The sequence below is a fragment of the Mus pahari genome, chromosome 17 (assembly GCF_900095145.1).
Source record: "Mus pahari chromosome 17, PAHARI_EIJ_v1.1, whole genome shotgun sequence".
Classification (NCBI taxonomy): Eukaryota; Metazoa; Chordata; class Mammalia; order Rodentia; family Muridae; genus Mus; species Mus pahari.
The window spans coordinates 56,279,726-56,299,619 of NC_034606.1; the positions used below are offsets into that span (position 1 = coordinate 56,279,726).

Here is a 19,894-nt window from a genome sequence, read left to right on the forward strand (position 1 = left end):
TGAGGTCTCAGTCTATTTCTAAAACCCCAAACAAGAAACTGCAACTCTTCAAGTCATGCCTGGGGTGCACAGATGGGTCTGGAAGCACACAGATCCTTCTAAAAGGTGTGGTCAGTGTTTAGAAAACTGAATTCAAACCATCACATAAAAAGTTATATTGTAGAGTAGAGTGAAAATGTCTGTTAACTTCTTAAGTCCTGTAGACAAAAGTTCAAATAAAATTTGAACTTAGCATAGCTGCCCCTTTCAATGTAATACTCAGGCCCTGCATGCCTAACTCTCTGTAACTTTGAAGCTAAGTGAATAGTCTGTGAGCACTACTTGAAGCAACTGACTTGGTCTCTCTGAAGGTCCCTATGTCAGTTGTAGGTCCCTATGTCAGACTTGGTGTACATCTGTGCAATGAAATAAACTAGGAAAGCAAAGCATAAGAGACATGCAGCAAAAATGGGGAGGTGACTCCCGACAATCGATTTGTATTCAGATTTGCTTTGGACTCTAAAAGCATTATCATGTCTCTACCACATCAGAGTTGATGCAAAGCATTCTGGGATAGAGGCTCAGTCAGACCCTCCCCGAGAGTCTGAAAACTTAACTCTACTTTAGAACTACTATTAATCTGGTTCATTTAATGGTGCAGATGCTCAGAGCCCTCTCTTCTCCCAACCATCTGACATAATATCCTTACAGTGCCTCTATTATTACTTTAGTATAGTGCTTATTTCCCTTAGAGAGTTACATAATTTGAGGTTAACCAGTAGTTATCCTTTTATTTATTATTTGACTCAACAGGAGAAATAGACAACAACTTTGTCTGTTCTGTCTACTGCCACACCTATATGTTCCCTATCATTTAGTAAAACCTTTTGAATGAACATTAGCTTCATAGCATTTTTTGAATAAACAGAAAGCACTCCCTTGGCTATTCCCCAACCTTCTCATAAATTAATATCCCATTTACTCTGATCTAAGTTCTGCCACATGGCTGGAAACTTCTGCTCAGGTTCCATAACGCATGTCCTCCTTCCTGTTTCTAAAGGCCCAATCTTCCCGCTCCTGGTTCTATCCCAGAATCCTTTCTCCTACGGGATGTCCCACCTTCTATTTCCTGCCTCAGCTATAGGCCAATCAGCTTTGATTGACAGGTGGTGCATTCATACCGCACACAAAAGATTTCCTCTGCAGACAGTGAACCCAGGGAAGGAAGTTGACCTGTTTCATTATGTGAAGAAGAGGAGACTGCTGTAATCCAGTCCTATTCCACGGTGGTGGCTTGGAAGCCCAAATGTGCCGGGGCCACAATGCTGGCCGAGTCTGTATCACCGTGTTTTAGCCAGAGGAAATGCTTTCCGTTCTCATCCCACCACACAGCCACAAAATGAGTGGGTGTGCCGAATAGTACCTATGCACGCTTTTCTCAAAAAGTTACACTTTTGATTTGGAGAAGTCTTCTTTTTTTTTTTCCTTGAGGGGCTGAATATTGTAGATATAAGCCAGTGTCTTCTGTGTGCTAGGTACATGCACTTTCTTTGTGCTATTAGCTCAGCCTAAAGGTGACATTTAAATTCAGGTGACCAAGAAAAAAAATGATCTGGAATCAAACCTAAATATAATCGAGCTCCCAGGTACCACATAAACTAAGCCCCCATGTCCACAGAAACATTCCTTTTTACAAAACTTAAGATATCCCACCATCGTCCTAGCCTGGGATATCGGATTTATTTACGGCACTGTCCAAGGTTCATCTTCCAGCAGGCTGGACTCTCTGACTCATGGCTTTCAAGTTTGAAGCCACAGTTCACACCTCCCCTCCCTGAGTTCCATGGACAGACGAACGGGCCATGTCCTAACACACTGCTGAGTCATCTCTGTGCCAGGGCAGTTCTATTACTTTCAAGTTAGCTGTTATTTCTTCTGTGCATCCAGTCTTTTATTCTTGAATATGGGGCCAAGCCTAAGGTTCGCTAAGCCACAGCCCTGGTCACTACTTCCCAAGTACAATGACCTTGAATTGGGCCTAGCCATTACTGTGCCACTGCTTTTGTGGGGAGACAGGTTTTTCCTGGCTTTCTCCTTGATCTGTAGCTAATACAGAAACACACACATTGTATACAGCCAAGAGACAGCTGTGGCATATCCTCTGAGGACTGCAAAGATGGGGACAAACATTCTGTCTCTTCCCACTGATTAGCTTTCTCCCTATTTTCTTCAGGAGAGTCTCCATGTTACCCAGAGCGGTCCTGAATTCCTGGGTTCAACAATCTTCTTGTCTTAACCTTCCTAGTAGTATGGAGCTACATACATGGTCACCACACCCAGCCCACCTACTTCTTAATCACAGAGGCAAGGCCCAGTACCGTTAAATCTACCTCTGTGAACTTATTCTACAATGGTCTTTGACCTGTACCTTAGAAAAACATAGGCTAAACTTTTAAATTAAGCAAGAGGATGTATGTCACATTCTACAAATCCAGAGGTGGGCTAATTGCATTGCTTCCAAAGTTTGGAAGATTCGAACATGAAATAAGCCTCAAGTATATTATAACATTAAATATATACATCTAAAGCAAGGAGGGGAAATAGAAAATGAATCTATTTCCCCCCAGATGATGTCCTCTTTGGCTCCTAGAGAGCAGTGATAAAAAATGAAAGCACACATAAATAACTGGAATCACAGGAGACTCCAGCTTCCACCGAGACTAATTGGTTAGAGATTCTCAGCAGTCATGAACCCCAATTAGTTGCACAGTCAGCAAGTGTACAGCTCAAGGAAATATATTTGCAGGCAATCAAAATGAAGCTGTGTGCAAGTTGGGCAGAGAGGGGGTACACACCTACGTTCCCACACCCAAAAGGTATGCACAGGAAGATCAGGAGTTCAACGGCAGTGTAATGGGTAAGTTCAAGGTCATCCTCGGCTACATCATGAGTTCTAGGCCATCATGAGCTGTGCAAGGCCATGTATTAAAACAAAAACAAAACAAAACAAAAAAATACCAGGACCAAAATTTAAAAAATAAAAGATTTGTGCTTAATAGTTTATAGTGAAAATGCAACAATCTTGCATTTAGACAAATCTCTCTTAATCAACTCATAAATTCTGCACAGCATTTCATGCAATGACCCTAAGATTCTGAGTTTTCCACTCCAATCACACATAATTAGAACGTAGGTTTCAAGAGGACTGATCATTACCAACGAAACAGATATTTCATTTAAGGCACTATGGGGGAGAGTTCAGATTGGAGAAAAAAAAAAGCAATTTGCAATTTAAACAGAAACTTTAGAATAGTGCTTTTTTAAAAGAAACACAACGTTGAACACAGTTGAAGGACATAATTTTGTGAAGGTGAAGTCTCCTTGCTTTGTACCAAATGGTTTCTTTAGAGACACCAGCATGGTCACACATGCAAGAGATGCTGGCCATGGGTTCGCAACCAAATGCCCCAGTAGATGGGTCTCTGGTCTGACCCAGAGGGTTGTAGCAGTAGATAACTGTGCTTTGCACACATGCAGTGATAAGTCACAGCATACTCGCCCTGGTGCCTGTGCACAATGATTGCTGTAGGAAAAAGAGTAGCCTTTGGCTCTATTGAAACTGGCAGCAAAAGGGGCTGAAAACAGCCAACACTTGTGTTTGACAAAATCCAACACCTTCATAGGGGTTGAAAAAAAAATAGGACATGTCCCCATATGAACAGCCAGTTTGTACAGGCTGAAATCAAAATTGGGACATTTTAAATGTGAATTTGGAAACCGAGTGAATTGAGAGTGATAACCATTATTGTTGGAAAAATGTATCTCAATTGCCCATTATATTAAAGTTAAATATATTTTTGTTTGGTTGCATCATAAGGCTGTGTTCAATAATCCTAAAGTGATTTAGTTTCTGAATACAGACACCGCGTCGCTCTCTGTCTCATGCAGTGGCACAGGCACATACCTGCAGTGGCTTCCTTTTCCTCCTCCTCGATGCTGTTCCTGATGCTGTCATACTCCTCATCAATGGTCTGATTGCCACGCATCTGGGACAAAATTCGGCGGGCCTTCTGAGTCTGTCCCTTCTGGATCAGCCACCGAGGGCTTTCGGGCAAAAAGAGGAATCCAAAAAATTGTATAATGGCTGGAATGGCTGCAAGTCCCAACATGTACCTGCAATAAGAAATTCAGTGGTACTGTGAGATTGTTCTGAGAGCACTGCGCATATATTCATGGTGGAGTCTAACAGTACTGAGCGCACACTCATTGAACACAGACTCTACATACAAAGAGCATGCACTTCCGAGAGTATAACAGCGCCGAGTGCACACTATTCACAAGAGTATGGAAACACTAAGTGTACACACTGCCCAGACTCTGACAACACTGAATACACAAAATCATGTCTGACAGCATAGAGTCCATATATATCAAATAATTGTGTCACAAGAATATATAAACAGCAAGTGTGCACTCCCTGGAGTCTAGCAGCACTGAGGACACACTTACAACAGAGTCTAACAGGACTGGATTCACACTCGCCATGGATCCTAATAGTCCTAGTGAATTCTCATTTACTACAGAGTCCAACATCACTTGGTGTGTACTCCTCGGGGGTCTGACATACCTGAGTGCACACTCACCATTGTCTGAAAACAGAGTGTGCACTCCTCAGATGCTAACAGTTCTGTGTACACATCACACATCTAACAGCATAGCATGCCCAGTCATTCATCATACAGTCTAAAACACTGTGTGCACACTCCCAGAGTCTAACCGCACTATGTGCACGCTCATTCACCAGAGTATAAAAAGGGTATACAGTCCTCCCCAGCACCTACAGGACTGAGTGTACGCTCAGTGAGTGCACACATACCACAGAGCCCAAGGGCACTGAGTACATACTCATCACAGAGTCTAACATAAGTGAGCACACCCATACTTCCCATGGTCTAAAATCACTGACTGAACACTCCCTAGAGTTTAGCAAGACTGAACGCACACTCACTACAGAGCCAACAGCATTGAATGTTTTCTCACTACAGGATTTGATGTCTGTGTGGACCACAGCCATGTCTGATTGCTAATTAATCAGATTTTATTCCCTTGAAAAGTTATCTTTATGCTCTACTGAAATTGAAAATGAGAACATAATACTTATTTCTCTCATACAAATTGTAATTTCACGATGACAGGCAAGTGCCATAATAGTATTTCCACATTCCGAGCAAATCATGCCAAGCTCTCCATATCTAATATATCTGACACTAATAGGCACAGCATAACTGTGGTTTGCAGTACCTCTGTGTTGTCTCCTACTGATAGAGATTCCGTGCATATCTTCCAGTGCACATGAATGTAGGGCTTCTATGGTCTTGGTAAGTGTCTCTTAAAGGCACGCATGCTAAAGGCTTACGTGCCAGCTCATGTTGCTAGTGGGAGGAAGTTTGGTGATTGGCCATTCCCTGAAAGGCGATATTGGGACCCCACACCTTTCCTCTTGCCTTTGGCCTATAGCACACAGTGTGACATTCCCTTCACACTGAACCGCTATCATGATGTCCTTCCTGCCTTGACTCAAAAACCTTTAGCCAAAACATCCCTTCCTCCTGAAGAGTAACATAGGTCAGCCATGCTTTTTTAACAGAAACAGAGACAAACCCAGGACTAAGAGAACTATCTGATACAAGATGTACTCCTCATGATACTAAGTGCCTACAATTGTTTCCTTTGTGTTTTGTTGGCAGATTTTTGTTTTTGCTTTCTTGTTGGAAATATGGTCTTTCTATAAGTCACTTTATTGGCTTACAATATGTAGTCCTCTGTCTGTCTCACAAGAACTAGGGATTACAGAGCTAAGCCACCATGTCTTGCAACAACTTGTTTATTAATAGCTATTTTGGTTCTTTGAATGATTAGTTTTATTTATTTATTTATTTATTTATTTATTTATTTATTTATTTATTAATATGAGTACACTGTAGCTGTCTTCCATCGGATTCCATTACAGATGTTTGTGAGTCACCATGTGGTTGCTGGGAATTGAACTCAGGACCTCTGGAAGAGCAGTCAGAGCTCTTAACTATTGAGCCATCTCTCCAGACCCAATGATTAGTTTTTGTTTGTTTGTTTGTTTGTTGGTGTTTTTGTTTTTGTTGTTGGTGGTGGTTTTTTTGTTTTGTTTTGTTGGCTTTTGGAGACAGGGTTTCTCTGTATAGCCCTGGCTGTCCTGGAACTCACTTTGTAGACCAGGCTGGCCTCAAACTCAGAAATTTGCCCACCTCTGCCTCCTGAGTGCTGGGACTAAAGGCATGTGCCACCACACCCGGCTTGAATGATTAGTTTTTAAAAAGTAACTTCCTATTTCATTTTGCCATGAAACAACAGGTTCACCATGATTAAGCAGCCACGGCTCATAGCAGAAAAGACTGAGGCTGAAACAAATCATTGTAAACAAGTGACGACCCTAATTGGATATGCTTTGCAAAGCTAGTCTATCTTTTAAGTTATGCTAGCCCTAGAATAAAGCAATGTAAAGGCTCCCAGAGATAGATCTCATGACGTAAGGCAACTACTTTCTAAGAAACTGTGTTTTAATCCTAAAAACAAGAGAGGGAAAATACAATTATGATTTGGACATTAAAATACCACTTACTATAAACTGCACAGTAAACCTACAGGTAGAACCAGCAAAAAATGTGATCCAGAGAGCAAAGTTATTTATGAATGGGTAATAGAATCCCACTTACTATAAACTGCACCCACAGGAAGAATCGGTAAAGGTGAGATTCGGAGAGTGAACAAAGTGCTTATGAGTGAGAGATGGAACAGATGATGTAGACTTCACTGCCTGTACTGTACGATTAGATCAACATTTAATCCCTCGGTGCAGCTCGCAGAGGGCAGAGTGTTCCTTCACAATTTGAGCACTGCTTCTCAACCTCAGAGGCTGCCATTGGATCTGAGCTGTCACTCCCACTCCCTAGCAGAGCGCCTGGTGAAGCATCTTTCACATAGCTGGCATCTAGTAAATATTTTATGACAGGAAAGGACAACGGCCATGCTCTGAAACTTTCTGTGCCAGCACATAGAGAGGAACTCTGTTTACACTCACGTAGCAGTATTTCAGGTGTATACATTATGTGCTAAATACAATGGATTAGGAATGAGATAAGATTCACCCCGTAGATGAAAACTTTCAAGAGCTGCACAAAGACAGACAGAAACCACATCATTTTCAGACCACCACCAAAATATATACATATTTCTTTGTACTTTGCTACTTGCTAATAAAACCCACAGCAGAGTATTTTTATGAAATTAAAAGAAACAGAAGAGAAGAAAGAGAGGACAAAAAGGGAAATGCAAACTTAACAGGGACCCATGCACATGTGGGCTCTGGAAGCCAGAATGCTTTAGACCCAGAGCCCTTTGCAACAGGACATCTCAAGACCCTAGGTCTCAAACTCCTAAGCCTGCACAGCAGTAGGAGAAAAATTTGGCCAGTCTTTCTCTTTGTAAAGACTAGTCTATAATACTAAAAATATCATATGAACTCATACTACACACTTTCTTCTTTTTATTAATCATTTTATTCAATTACATTTCAAGTGATGTCCCTCTTCCCAGTTACCCCCCCCCACAGCCCACCCCATCCCATCTGCCCTCTCCCTCCTCCCCTTTGCCCCTGTGAGGGTGCTCCTCTACCTACCCACCCACTCCCACCTCACCGCTCTAGCATCCCCCTACACTGGGGCATCAAACCTCCACAGGCCCAAGGGTCTCCCCTCCCATTGATGTCAAATAAGGCCATCCTCTGCTACATATTTATCTGGATCCACGGATCCCTCCATGTATACTCATTGGTTGGTGGCTTAGTCTCTGGGAACACTGGGTGGTCCAGTTAGCTGATGCTGTTCTTATGGGGTTGCAATCTCCTCTAGCTCCTTCAGTCCTTCCCCTAGCTCTTCCATTGGGGTCCCTGGGCTCAGTCTGATGGTTGGCTGGGAGTGTCTGCATCTGTATTGGTCAGGTGCTGGTAGAACCTCTCAGGGAACAGCCATGCCAGGTTCCTGTCAGCAAGCACTTCTTGGCATCAGCAATAGTGTCAGGGTTTGGTGTCTGTAGATGGGATGGATCCCTAGGTGGTATGGGCTCTGGATGGCCTTTCCTTCAGTCTCTGTTCTATTTTTTGTCCTTATCTTTCCTTCGGACAGGAACATTTCTGGTTAAAATTTTTGAGATTAGTGGTGGCCCCATCCCTGAACTCAGGGCTGTGCCTGTCTACTGGAGGTGGTCTCTGCAGGTTCTATCTCCCCTTCGCTGTGCATTTCGGCTAAAGTCATTCTCATTGGGTCCTGGGAGCCTCTCTTCCCTGGTGTCTTGGACATTCTAGTGGCTACTCCCAGTTCCTCATCCCCTCACTGCTACACAAAGCCACACACATCGATGGTTTAGTCTGCTTTAATCATCACCACTGATAACGTACATTCGGACAGAAGAAAATGCTTAGCTTTGTGGAAACCCACTGCACAGGATGGGTGAGCAGCTGCATACGTAAACGGCAAGAACAGACCGACTCCTACTTCATACTGTGGTTTAGTTGCGTCCCCCTAAGCTGTGTATCTAAACCTTGCTCAGCAGTTGTACTAGTAGCTGGTGATGGAACCTTCAACAGGCAAGGAAGTTCTGGAGGCTTCAGGACCTTATTCCCTGCAACAGACGTGTCGTCAAAAGGGCTGCCTCTTGTCATGTGCTTCTCCACTGCCATGTGGTCACCTTCTGTCTCTGCCATGTGCCACTACACGGTTCCCACCTTCCCTTTCTGTCCCGTTCCACCCCCAAAAAAGCCAAAGGCCAGGAAATGGTGAGCTGAGATCTCCAAAACCATTTCTCCTCTTAAGTTAATAGTCTCAACCTCAACTGCGGACTGATTAACATGGTTCAGGTCCGGGTACACTGAACCACAAGACCCATTGCTCAGGCTCTCTATGCCTACTCAGTATCTATTCTCTAGCACTGCTGGGGGCAGCGTGTGACAAGCGAGTCTCGTTAACGTGGCAGAGAGGAGGCTCAGCCTCTCTTTCACCTCCTTGGGATGGCTGACCTTGTGAGCAGTTCCATACAGATCTGCTCTATCTATATACAGATATGTATCCAGCTGGTAGAACTATCCAGTATCATTGTTTGGGAGAAAAAAAAAATTCCCCTTTTTGGAGATCTGTATACTGTCAAAGTGGGAAGGATTGCTGTTCTGCTGGTGAAGAATTCAACCTAAGATAAAGAAGGAGGACACCACAAGCTTAGCTAAGCTCCAGAGGATGTCAGTCTCCCCGATCCGTTGAAGTCAGGAGCCAGATGAATGACAAGCAGTCCTAAGTGTGTGATGCACTAAGGAAGGAGCCCCTAGGGACCAGGAGACCTCATTATTATAAGCAAAGGAAAGGGTTCTGAATCCTGTATTCACATGTGGATCTCCCAGAGGGTGCTTTAAATACACCAGTGCCTAAGCCCCGCCTTCCCTAGGGGTTGTGATTAATTGGTCTGGGCTCTGAGCCCAAAGGATTCTATTTCATTAAGAGCTCTCCGGGTGGTGCTAATATGCACTCGAGGCCAAGAACCACAGATCCAAACATTTAAAACTCCCTGTGGTAAAAGTGAACAACAAACATCCCAAATTTCAAGGAAAAGCCATTTGTCTTTTGAACGTACAAAGAAGCAACAGGCTAAGAAGGGGGAAACCAGCCGACTCTAGAAGACAAATGGGAGAACTGATACGTTCTGAAACTCTTCAAAACATCCTTAGCGTCATGGCAAGACGTCTTCTAAAATACATCAATCTTGACATGAAGAAGGTCACAGCTAGCAGTTCCCCTGTCCCTACAACCTGTCCACCTGAGACTGAAGGATACAGCACTCTCCGGGGGTGCAATCCTTTCAGATGCTGTCAGCCTAGGACAATATCTCCTCATTGCTCAGGGTACGTTTACTTCTGAGTTCCCCAAAACTGACTTTGCTGAGAAGCCCAAATCCTTCACTGCTGGGGTCCTGGATGCCCTATAGTGGCTCAGCCTATTAGATATGCTACAGCCACTATTATATTACAGGCTCTCCACAGAGCATGTTTCAAAGGTTTCACACTACTACTTGTGCACCGTCAGGACGGTCTGACAGGAGACGGTTTAACACACAGAGTTCTGCAGCCTGCAGCAACCACCGGCTTCTGCCAACTAGGCTGTGGGTTAATTAGCATGTTGCACAGTCTTTGTCGGTACACGGAAATCTAATTGAGTGTGCAGGCTCAGGTGGTTCACAGAACACTTAGAACAGCTGTTAAGAGCTAACAAAGGACACCAGCTATGTGCCTGTCTTAGGGTTTCTATTCCTGCACAAACATCATGACCAAGAAGCAGGTTGGAGAGGAAAGGGTTTATTCAGCTTACACTTTCCACACTGCTGTTCATCACTGAAAGAAGTCAGGACTGGAACTCAAGCAGGTCAGGGAGCAGGAGCTGATGCAGAGGCCATGGAGGGATGTTCTTTACTGACTTGCTTTCCCTGGCTTCCTCAGCCTGCTCTCATATAAACCCAAGACTACCAGCCCAGAGATGGCACCACCCACAAGGGGACCTCCCCCCTTGATCACTCATTGAGAAAATGTCTTACAGTTAGATCTCGAGGAGGCATTTCCCCAACTGAAGCTCCTTTCTCTGTGATAACTCCAGCTTGTGTAAGTTGACACAAAACTACCCAGTACAGTGCCCAACACTGTTCCAAAAAAAAAAAAAAACCTCCAATATACAGGACACCTACCACCTTCACGACAACCCTAGGACGTGGATAGCATTATCAATCTCACTTTATTGATTAAGAAATGAAACACAAAGGAGACCCATAATTAGGAAGGAGTAAAAGAAACCAATGATATCCAGCCAGTCTGGCCCCTATACATATTTACTCTGAGCCAACCTATGGTAAATATTCAGTAATTATCTAGTAATTGACTATGCTGAACTCATTAAAAATTGCAGTAATTCACCTTCACTTCATGGTTAACTTACTCGGAGCTATGCACCTAAAGCATACAGCAAAATCAGAAAGCAAAGAGAGGCTACAGCTCTGAATTTCCCGCAGAGTGTACGTAGCACAGTTTCACGAATCAGGCTGGATAACTGCAAGCCAGCAGGAGCAGAGCAGCTGGAGAGAAACAACATCACGTGATTCTAGCACTTGCCCTCCGTGATCAAGCTAGAAAACCCTGACAGCACTACCACAGCACAGGAAGCAGCCACCAGTTAAAAGAGTCGTTGTTTCTTTGAGACAGGGTCTCACTCCATAGTCTAAGCAGACCTCGAATTTGCAATCTCCTGCCTCAGCCGCCAGAATTATTTCTCTTTCAATTACGTAGGAAAACAACAGGAATAACAATAGATTTAAAAAAAAATCATTGGGAGCAAAAGGATGTTACAGTTCTATGCATTTTTAACTATAAGTCAAGGTGATGTGGAAAACCATCACAGCTAAAGAACTTCATTGGAATATATAGTTAAATTGATTTGTATGTAGATATTTTCACAGCTTTCGAAGGACTCTCTTCTACTAAGGAAAGGAATCATAGTTCACTTGAAACAAAAGCATTCAAATGCCATAGCCACTTGGCCCATTACCCTACTGACCTTGAAAGCAGGAAGGTTCAGTTCAAGCAACAACTGCATGTGTTTCCCAAACTTGGTTTGTCAAAACTACACTTCTCTTTTCTGGGGCACTAAGAAGTGTGCCACAGAGGCAAGAACATACCCAAGGAGGGCTTGAGCATAGAAAAATGAGAGTCATTTAGACAAAAGTTTCCAGTACATACTGCTTCAGCACCTGAGGAAATACTTTCTTAGGTTTAGCTAGGTAGGAGACCAGAGGCCAGTATGGCCTTGGTAGAAGGAGCCAGACTATATCTTAAGTTGGCAGTGGAATTTGGAGTTGTCTGCATAGTATTGTTTTGTATGGAAGTTAAAAGCGTGACCGGGCTATACAAGATGGCTTGTACCTTGTTTCCCCAAATCCCCCAAGGTCAGGCTGTGTGTGACAAGCTGGATTCCATACAAGTAGACTCTGAGAGGCCACTGACTGAAGCAGAGAAGATAGAGTCTACGTTGCAGTGGATCTTGGGCAACTGGAGATGCTAAAACAAGAGATATTCACAGAAGAAAGCTGCAGGAACAGTCTAGACAGCTCAAGGGAGTGGTCACATATGCCACAGGCCCCAGTGGTAAAGTTACTGAAGGCAACTGGAACCCAGAAGGTCTACTACAATCCTCAGATACCAACATGGTGCTACATGCATGGCTAGACACTCACTCTGCAGAATTTGTCATTCCTAGGTCCCAACACTTCCCATTCTGCCTTTTTGGAATTGGTGGCTTTATCTGTATCATTGTATGTTGGAAATATGCAGCTGTCTTTGTTTGTTTGTTTGTTTGTTTTGAAGCAAGGGACATAAAGCCAGATTTTCTAGAATCTTAAACCACATAAACCATACTATCTTTTGAGCAATACTGAGACTCTAAGACTATAGGGACTTTTAAAGTCCGACTGAATGTATTTGCACATTTTGTGACAGACGTGGGCCTATAGATGCTGAAGGCAGAATGAGATAGTTTGAAGACAAAGTCCAGGTGTTTGAACTCTTTGTCCCCAGCTAGTGGCACTGGTCAAGGAAGTAGGGGCCATATCTGTGGGGCTTTTGCAAGACTGTGCTGGTATAAACAGAGGATTGGCCTAGCGCACACCCCCCACCCTAGACTCTCGTCTAAGCCTCTCTGTTTTTCTTCCGCCATTGTGTTTTGACAAACTCAAGTTCCAGCTGCTGCAGGACTAGTCCCAGCTCCCATAATTCCTTGCCATGGAACTGTGCTTTACTGCCTGGTTTTGTGTGACCTGACACAGCTGGAGTTATCACAGAGACAGGAGCCTCCCTTGAGAAAAGGCCTCCATGAGTATTTTCTCAATTAGTGATCAAGGGTAGGAGGGCCTAGTCCATTGTGGGTGGTGCCATCCCTGGGCTGGTGGTCCTAGGTTCTATAAGCAGAGGAAGCCAGGGGAAGCAAGACAGTAAGGAACATCCCTCCATGGCCTCTGCATCAGCTCCTGCTTCCTGACCTGCTTGAGTTCCGGTCCTGACTTCCTTGGGTGATGAACAGCAATGTGGAAATGCAAGTTGAATAAACCCTTCCCTCCCCAACTTGCTTCTTGGTCATGATGTTTTGTGAAGGAATACAAACCCTGACTAAGACATGTGTGCTCAAGAAATACTCTCTAAAAGTCCCAAACACTAAATCTCTACTGTTTATTTTCATAGCCACAGAAAATCTTGATGTTTTTGGCAATGCTAAGATGATCTGTCATGACAGTCTTTGAAAGTCAAGACTTAAGGAAGATTGTCCAATAATAGCCAGTACTGTTAATATAAAACTTGAAAAATCAAGTAACAAAACTGAATTTGTAGTTATAATTCTTTCATTTCCACCCTGTGTTTATACCCATTCCTTTCTAATTAATAAAGCAAGTCAACATTAGATCACTCTGAACAGCTCAAGTAAATTAAAAGACTATTATACTGAGATGCAATCTATGTTTTATTCTCAAACATGCCTTAGTTTTGTGGATTTCATGGTACTACACATAAGTTCACACACTACCTGTGAGCCTGTATGCTTCCAAACTGTCAGGCCTTCACAAATAAAAGTAAATCCTTTTCCCTTTCATTGAAATTTTAAAAAAAGAGTCTGCTATCAAAGTTAGTAGATTCTTTGAAAGCCACTGACTGAAGATTTATGTGAGCTTAGAATGCTATGCCAGGATTTCTTACATTCTCTCTGAGTCAACAATATTCAGCTGTTTATCTGACAAAAAAAATATCTTCTGAATGTATAAGAAAGACCAAGAACTAGGCTCATCCCCATACCTAACAAATAAATCTAATGAAAGATGGAGCCATGCTGCATAGATCTGAAAATAAACCTTCTAGCTCAGGATGCCAATGAAAACAGAATGCAGTAACCCCAGATCCCTCACATCACACCCTGGAATCCTGTTCCTGCAGCCTGCATGCAGAGCTGGTCCCTCAGCGTTCCTGGGGCTGTGGGCTTTCATCTACTTCTTACACCCTTAGGCAATAACTGTATGAACAATCTGTTTACTAAAGAAACACCGACACAATAATACTGTCAAGAAAGTAGCACTGGTTTTGGTCACCTAGTATACTATACATAACAGCAAGTTACTGGATCATGTGTTTTTAAATTGAACTCCATTTTAACAGTAAGCAGTTTCATAAGAAACGCTAAGCTAAAGAAATGACAGAGTGGTTAGGAAGGCCTCCAGTACTCCCAGAGGCCCTGCTTTTGGTTCCCAGATCTTTATCAGGAGGTTCACACACTTCTGGCCTACATGCAGACATGCGCGCACACACATAATTAAAAAAAAATAAGTAACAGATGTTAAGATAATATTATTGCCAAATCGAGATTTTGGCACATTAACTTCAATGCTCCCTTGTCCTCAAAAACTATGCAGATCAGCACTGATCATATATACATTCAATAACCATGTTAGTTAATCAGGACACAAAGGTTGGCAAGGGCTGGTTTTAAAAAAAAAAAAAAGCCATTCCCATGTGTCTTTGAGCATTTCAGTTTACTCTCTACTGATTTATGATCGGCAAATAAGTGACTTCTGTGCTACCTCAAAAAAGATTCTGTGCAAACTTATAAAACAAAATCCACCAAATAAGCAAATGTAACCAAATATTGACTTGGTGTGGTTGGTTTATTGAAAAAAAAAAGCTAAAAGTAATTTTATATCTGTGTTTAGTGGCTTGAAAAATGCTATTTAGACTCATGGTTATCGTAGAAAAAAGGACATATTTTAGCAGAAACAGATTGACACTGTTTAAAACAATGAGGCATTCTGTTCATGTTAGTTTTAAACTAAATTGCAAAGTAAATGAAGTCTTATACTAAATTCATACGATAGATTCTATAACAACTCTCTCTCGCTCACTCACTCATATGTGTGTGTGAGAGAGAGAGACAGAGACATTGCTTGATTATGTTCCCTAGATTCTCTGAGAATCTTCCATGCTTTAAACTGGAGATTATAAGGATACAGTCATGAATAAGTACCCCTTGCCTCTTAGAGCCTACACATCAGACATTTTGAACAAAGCAAGGTTATTTAATTTCACAATGATGGGAGCTCTTTAAAAAGACAAGTGTCAGGAGACTTATTTCAATGGGGGCTGTTTTCATGGTAAAGGCAAGCATTGGGGCACAAATCTGTAATTCTAGAGCTTCAGAAATGGAGGCAGGAGGATTGAACTCAGAGCCCATCTCAGTACATAGTAAGCTCAAGGCTGGCCACAGCTACAGGAGACCCTGTCTCAGAAAGAAAAAAAGAAATTCTGTGGCCAGTGTAGAAATGGAACAGTATGAGGGAACCAATAGGAAGCTCATGGTAATTTCTTCCAGTACCAGACATCAAACCCATGGCAGAGAGGCAAAGCATTCTGGGTATCAGGGAATGCATGTATTCCATAACCAACTATCAGCCCAGACACAAATATGTCTACCATTCAAGACATTTCCTTTCTACTGACGCCTTTCCAGTTGATTGTCACAGCCAGGGCCAGCGGTTGATAAGAGTCCTGTGCCTGTGCTTCAGCTTGCTTGCTAATGAACTTCACGGGGAACCCTGGAACCCTGGAACATAGGCTCTTTGTGTCTGTCTTCCTTTAGGCAGCATGTCTTATTCTTCACTAACATGGAGTTCAGCGAAGGAATATGTGCCTACCTGCAGACCCTGAATGAGAGATACAACTCCTTCCTAGAACTTGCCGATGAAATTATCTAGCTGGTGGGTGAAGAGCCATGCTTCCATTGATTTAGAAACATCCAAGATTTTGTATCCTTCAATTTAACTTGCTGTGCATTTCTGGCAAAGTGTGACCGTTAAGCAACATGCCTCTTAAAGTTAGTTTATAAAATGTTAATGGGATTATAATTTCCAGAGGAACGGCACACCCTCTTTTACTCCTGGTATTAACAATACAAGCTTTTATCTTTTTTTTTTTTTCTTGGTATAATGAGTCATAGCCACTTCATTATTTTTATTAATCATCTCACAGAATCAAATCTACTGTCTTTCTATTATTATACTTTCTATTTATTTTATTGTTCCATTCCTTACTTTCCAGTTTAACAACTTCCACAATTATCCTTCCTCCCTTCTCCTCCTTTCCCCCTCCTCCTCCTCTTTTCTCCTTCTCCTCCTCCCACCACTGCTCTTCATCCTTGGATAGGGTCTCACTATGGTCTGGAAGTTTCCCTGAGTGAAACCTCCTCCTCCTCCTCCTCCTCTTCCTCCTTCTCCTCCTTCTCCTCCTCCTTGCCCCCTTCTCCCCATTTCTCCTCCTTTTCCTGGCTCTGCCCTCCCCTTTTCTCCTCTTCCTCCTTCCACCACTCCTCCTCATCCTTAGATAGCATCTCACTGATGTCTGTATCTCCCTGTGCAGACTTAGCCCAAGATGACTAGAGCTCCACCTGCCTCCCCTTCTCAGCGCTGGGATCAAAGGCGTGCACCATCACACTTGCCATTTTTCTAGTTTCTTTCCCATTCTGCTAATTTTTATTGTGATAAAACATTTATTTCTGTGCCATTTTGAAGTGTCCGGCTCTATCTGTCCCAGCGCGTACATGCGCAGCATCAGCACCCACTGCCTTTTGATGTCTCTGTTTTGATGCTTTCATCTCGTATTCCACATTTTTATCTTCATGGCTGCTTCTGGCGAACGGGCTCTTTGATCTTGTGAGCCGTCCTCATCTCGACTGATATGACTTTAAGTCCCACACCAACTACTAACAGCACAGCACCTTATGTTTATTTTTATTGTCCCATCTTCTTACTTTCAATTTATCTAAAGCACAAAAACACGTCTTCTAGACAAGATATATTCAGATATAATATTGGTATATGATGATCGTTTTTATTCTCTCTCTATGCTTTAACGTTTAATGCAACAGTTGCTAGAGCTACATTTTACCTGCATTGTTTAGCTATGGGCTCTCCATCTGCCCATCTGTTATTTACTCCTGTATCTTTACTATCTTACATTTCCTTACCACACGAAAGTATTTAAACTATTCTATATTTATTCTTATAATGGCTTCTTAGCTGTCTCCTTTAACCTACTCTAGTGGCTGTTTTAGGGGGGAAAAGAGGGAGTCATCTACCAGTTTAGCACATACTAATGTGCAAACCACAAACACACAACTCAATTCAATGCCCCATCTATTTGCTATTTGCTATTGCCATCTTACACTGGAAGAGAAGGTGCAGAGGTTGCCCACACACCCTTCCATCCCTGTTATCAGCATCCCTGGCCATTGTGGCACATTAGATGATGAGTCTGTAGATCACATGGACTACATTACCCATAGTTCACTCCTGAAATACTGTGGTCCATGAGTTTGGACAAGTGCATAGAAGTATATCTTCTATGATGATACTGGACAGAGTTGTTTTCACTAAAGGTCCTCCATGCTCTGGTCATTAACAGATTTTTAAAATTCTGCTCACGGTATGGCATGACCTCGGAAAGATCTGCCTCAGACAAACCTCTCTTGCCATTGGCAACCTGCATTTTCTTTTCACCGGGAGAATCTCCGAAAGCTGAAGAGGAGAGTGATTTTTATTAACAGGGTTAAACGGATATAGAGGCTGGAGCTAATGCTTTGTGGACGTAATGCCAAGCAATATCTGGTATCATTTAAGGGTTCTTAAGAATTTTCATAGCCATTCACTTATTCAATCCTCACAATAACACCACTGCTGAAGTATCAGCTACATGAGGATATGAGACCTCAAGCTAATCAACTCACACCACGAAAATAAGCCTTCAATGGCACTCCCTGTTACACTAGAATATCTTTACAATAATTTTTACATCTTAATTCTAGTAATAGCATATTATAGATCTCTTCAACACTTAGATTTGTAATTTCCATCGAGCTATTAACCTCTAATTAATATGTGTGTTCCAAATTCATTTTGATTAAAATGGTAGTATAGTGATTTTTAAGACAGAGATTAACCCACATTCTATTATTTCGGATATAGATAATCATAATAATAATTAGCAATTATAATTAGTAATTATTACTAATTTTGAGGACATTTTGTGAACATAAATATGTTTTCAGAAAACATTACCTTACAAATGACTGACAAATAAGTTCTTTCAATTAACAATCAAATAACATCTTGCTGATGATGCTTTTAAAACTTAAAAATTCTACCTGATTCCTGGAGAGAAAAGTTCACCATTTCAACAATACAATCAGTTTTGTTTTTTTAAGAAAATTCTTTAAGGGGCTGGAGAGATGAGTATGAGTTTAAGACACTGACCGCTCTTCCAGAGGACCTACATTCAATTCTTAGCACCTGTATGGCAGCTTACAGCCATCTATGTCTCCAGTTCCCAGGATCCAACACCACCTTCTGGCCTCTGTGGATCCCAGGAATGGATGCAGTGCACAAACACACATGCAAGCTGTGGGGAATTACATGCTGGTCTCCAGTTGAGCTGAAGTTTGAACCCCGAAAATAGTGATAATTCACCTCCTGGAACTCTGGTTCCTGCCTAAGTTACCGACCCCCACAGCCCCCACAAGAGAAGCATGGCTAGAAGTCACATAGGCAATGGCCCAAGCTTCTGATCTTCAGGCTAAACTCCTCCCCAGTTACCTAGCAACAGTAAAGACCATAAAAGGGGCTGTGAGGCCCCCACCCTGCTCTCTTTCCTCTTACTTGTCTCTCTGACTTCTCCCTCTCTTACTTCTTACCCCTCACTCTCAACCCCTCTCCTCCCTTTTTGTCTTCTCTCCTCTCTTCTCTGTCTTCTCCTCTCCTCTCTCCCTCTTACTCTCTTTCTCTCTAGCCTTCTCTCTCTCTCTCTCTCTCTCTCTCTCTCTCTCTCTCTCTCTCTCTCTCTCTCTCTCTCTCCTCTCTCCTCTCTTCTCTCTTTACCCCTGCTGTTCTATAATAAAGCTCTAAAACCATAGAGAGTCTTTGCTCATCAAGATCCACTGCACTCACTCTCGTCAGTGTTGGGAACCTCTCCCCTCATCCCTCTCTCCCATAACCCCAGTGGCTTTAGCAAAGTAGCTCCGGGAATCCCAGGTAGGGCTGCCCCTTGCCAACCCCTGAAGAGTGGGTTAGAGGAGATGCCCACCAGGGGATGAGTGGAAAGCAGATAGCAGTCCTCCCATGCCTGACAGACCAGAGAATAGGTAAAACTCTGGCAGGGTGTGGTTTTCCCCTTCCCCCTCTTCCCCAGGGCCCCCCTTTTAGTTCCCGACATACTCATAACACTCATACACATAAAATAGAATAAAAATAAGTTAAAAATTGTCTAAGACTTGCAAACACAAAACCAAACTTACTGTGTTCTTAAAGCAATGGATGACTATTTAACTAAAAGAAAGAAAGAAAGAAAGAAAGAAAGAAAGAAAGAAAGAAAGAAAGAAAGAAAGAAAGAAAGAAAGAGCTATCCCACTAAGGATTTTAAGTTCTATCCACCCTGAAGGCAGACCGACCTTGCTACTGCCCCTACTAAATCCCCACGCTGCTGAAGCTCTTTCCTTAGCTGCTCCAGCTTCTTGGCCAGATGTGACTGGCTCTGACTAACAGGCGTTTATACACTGTAAATGACATTTTCCCATCTGGGTAGACAATGTTCCCTCCAAAAGCCAAAGACTATCTAACAAAAACCCCAATGCCAGCCATAAAAAGTCCTCTAGCTCAGGATCATTGAAATGGAAAGAGGGAGAAGGAGGAGGAGGAGGAGGAGGAGGAGGAGGAGGAG

The 19,894-nt window shown here is 42.7% G+C and overlaps 1 protein-coding gene across 2 annotated transcripts in view; it reads right to left on the reverse strand.

Moving 5' to 3' along the window:
• Positions 1–19,894, reverse strand: part of Slc2a13 (solute carrier family 2 member 13) — a 304,413-nt gene that overhangs the window by 218,809 nt on the left and 65,710 nt on the right. For both annotated transcript variants that reach the window (XM_021216709.2, XM_029548259.1), the window contains exon 3: positions 3,944–4,152. In XM_021216709.2, the coding sequence (XP_021072368.1) occupies positions 3,944–4,152 (209 nt within the window). The remainder of the gene's footprint in view (positions 1–3,943; positions 4,153–19,894) is intronic.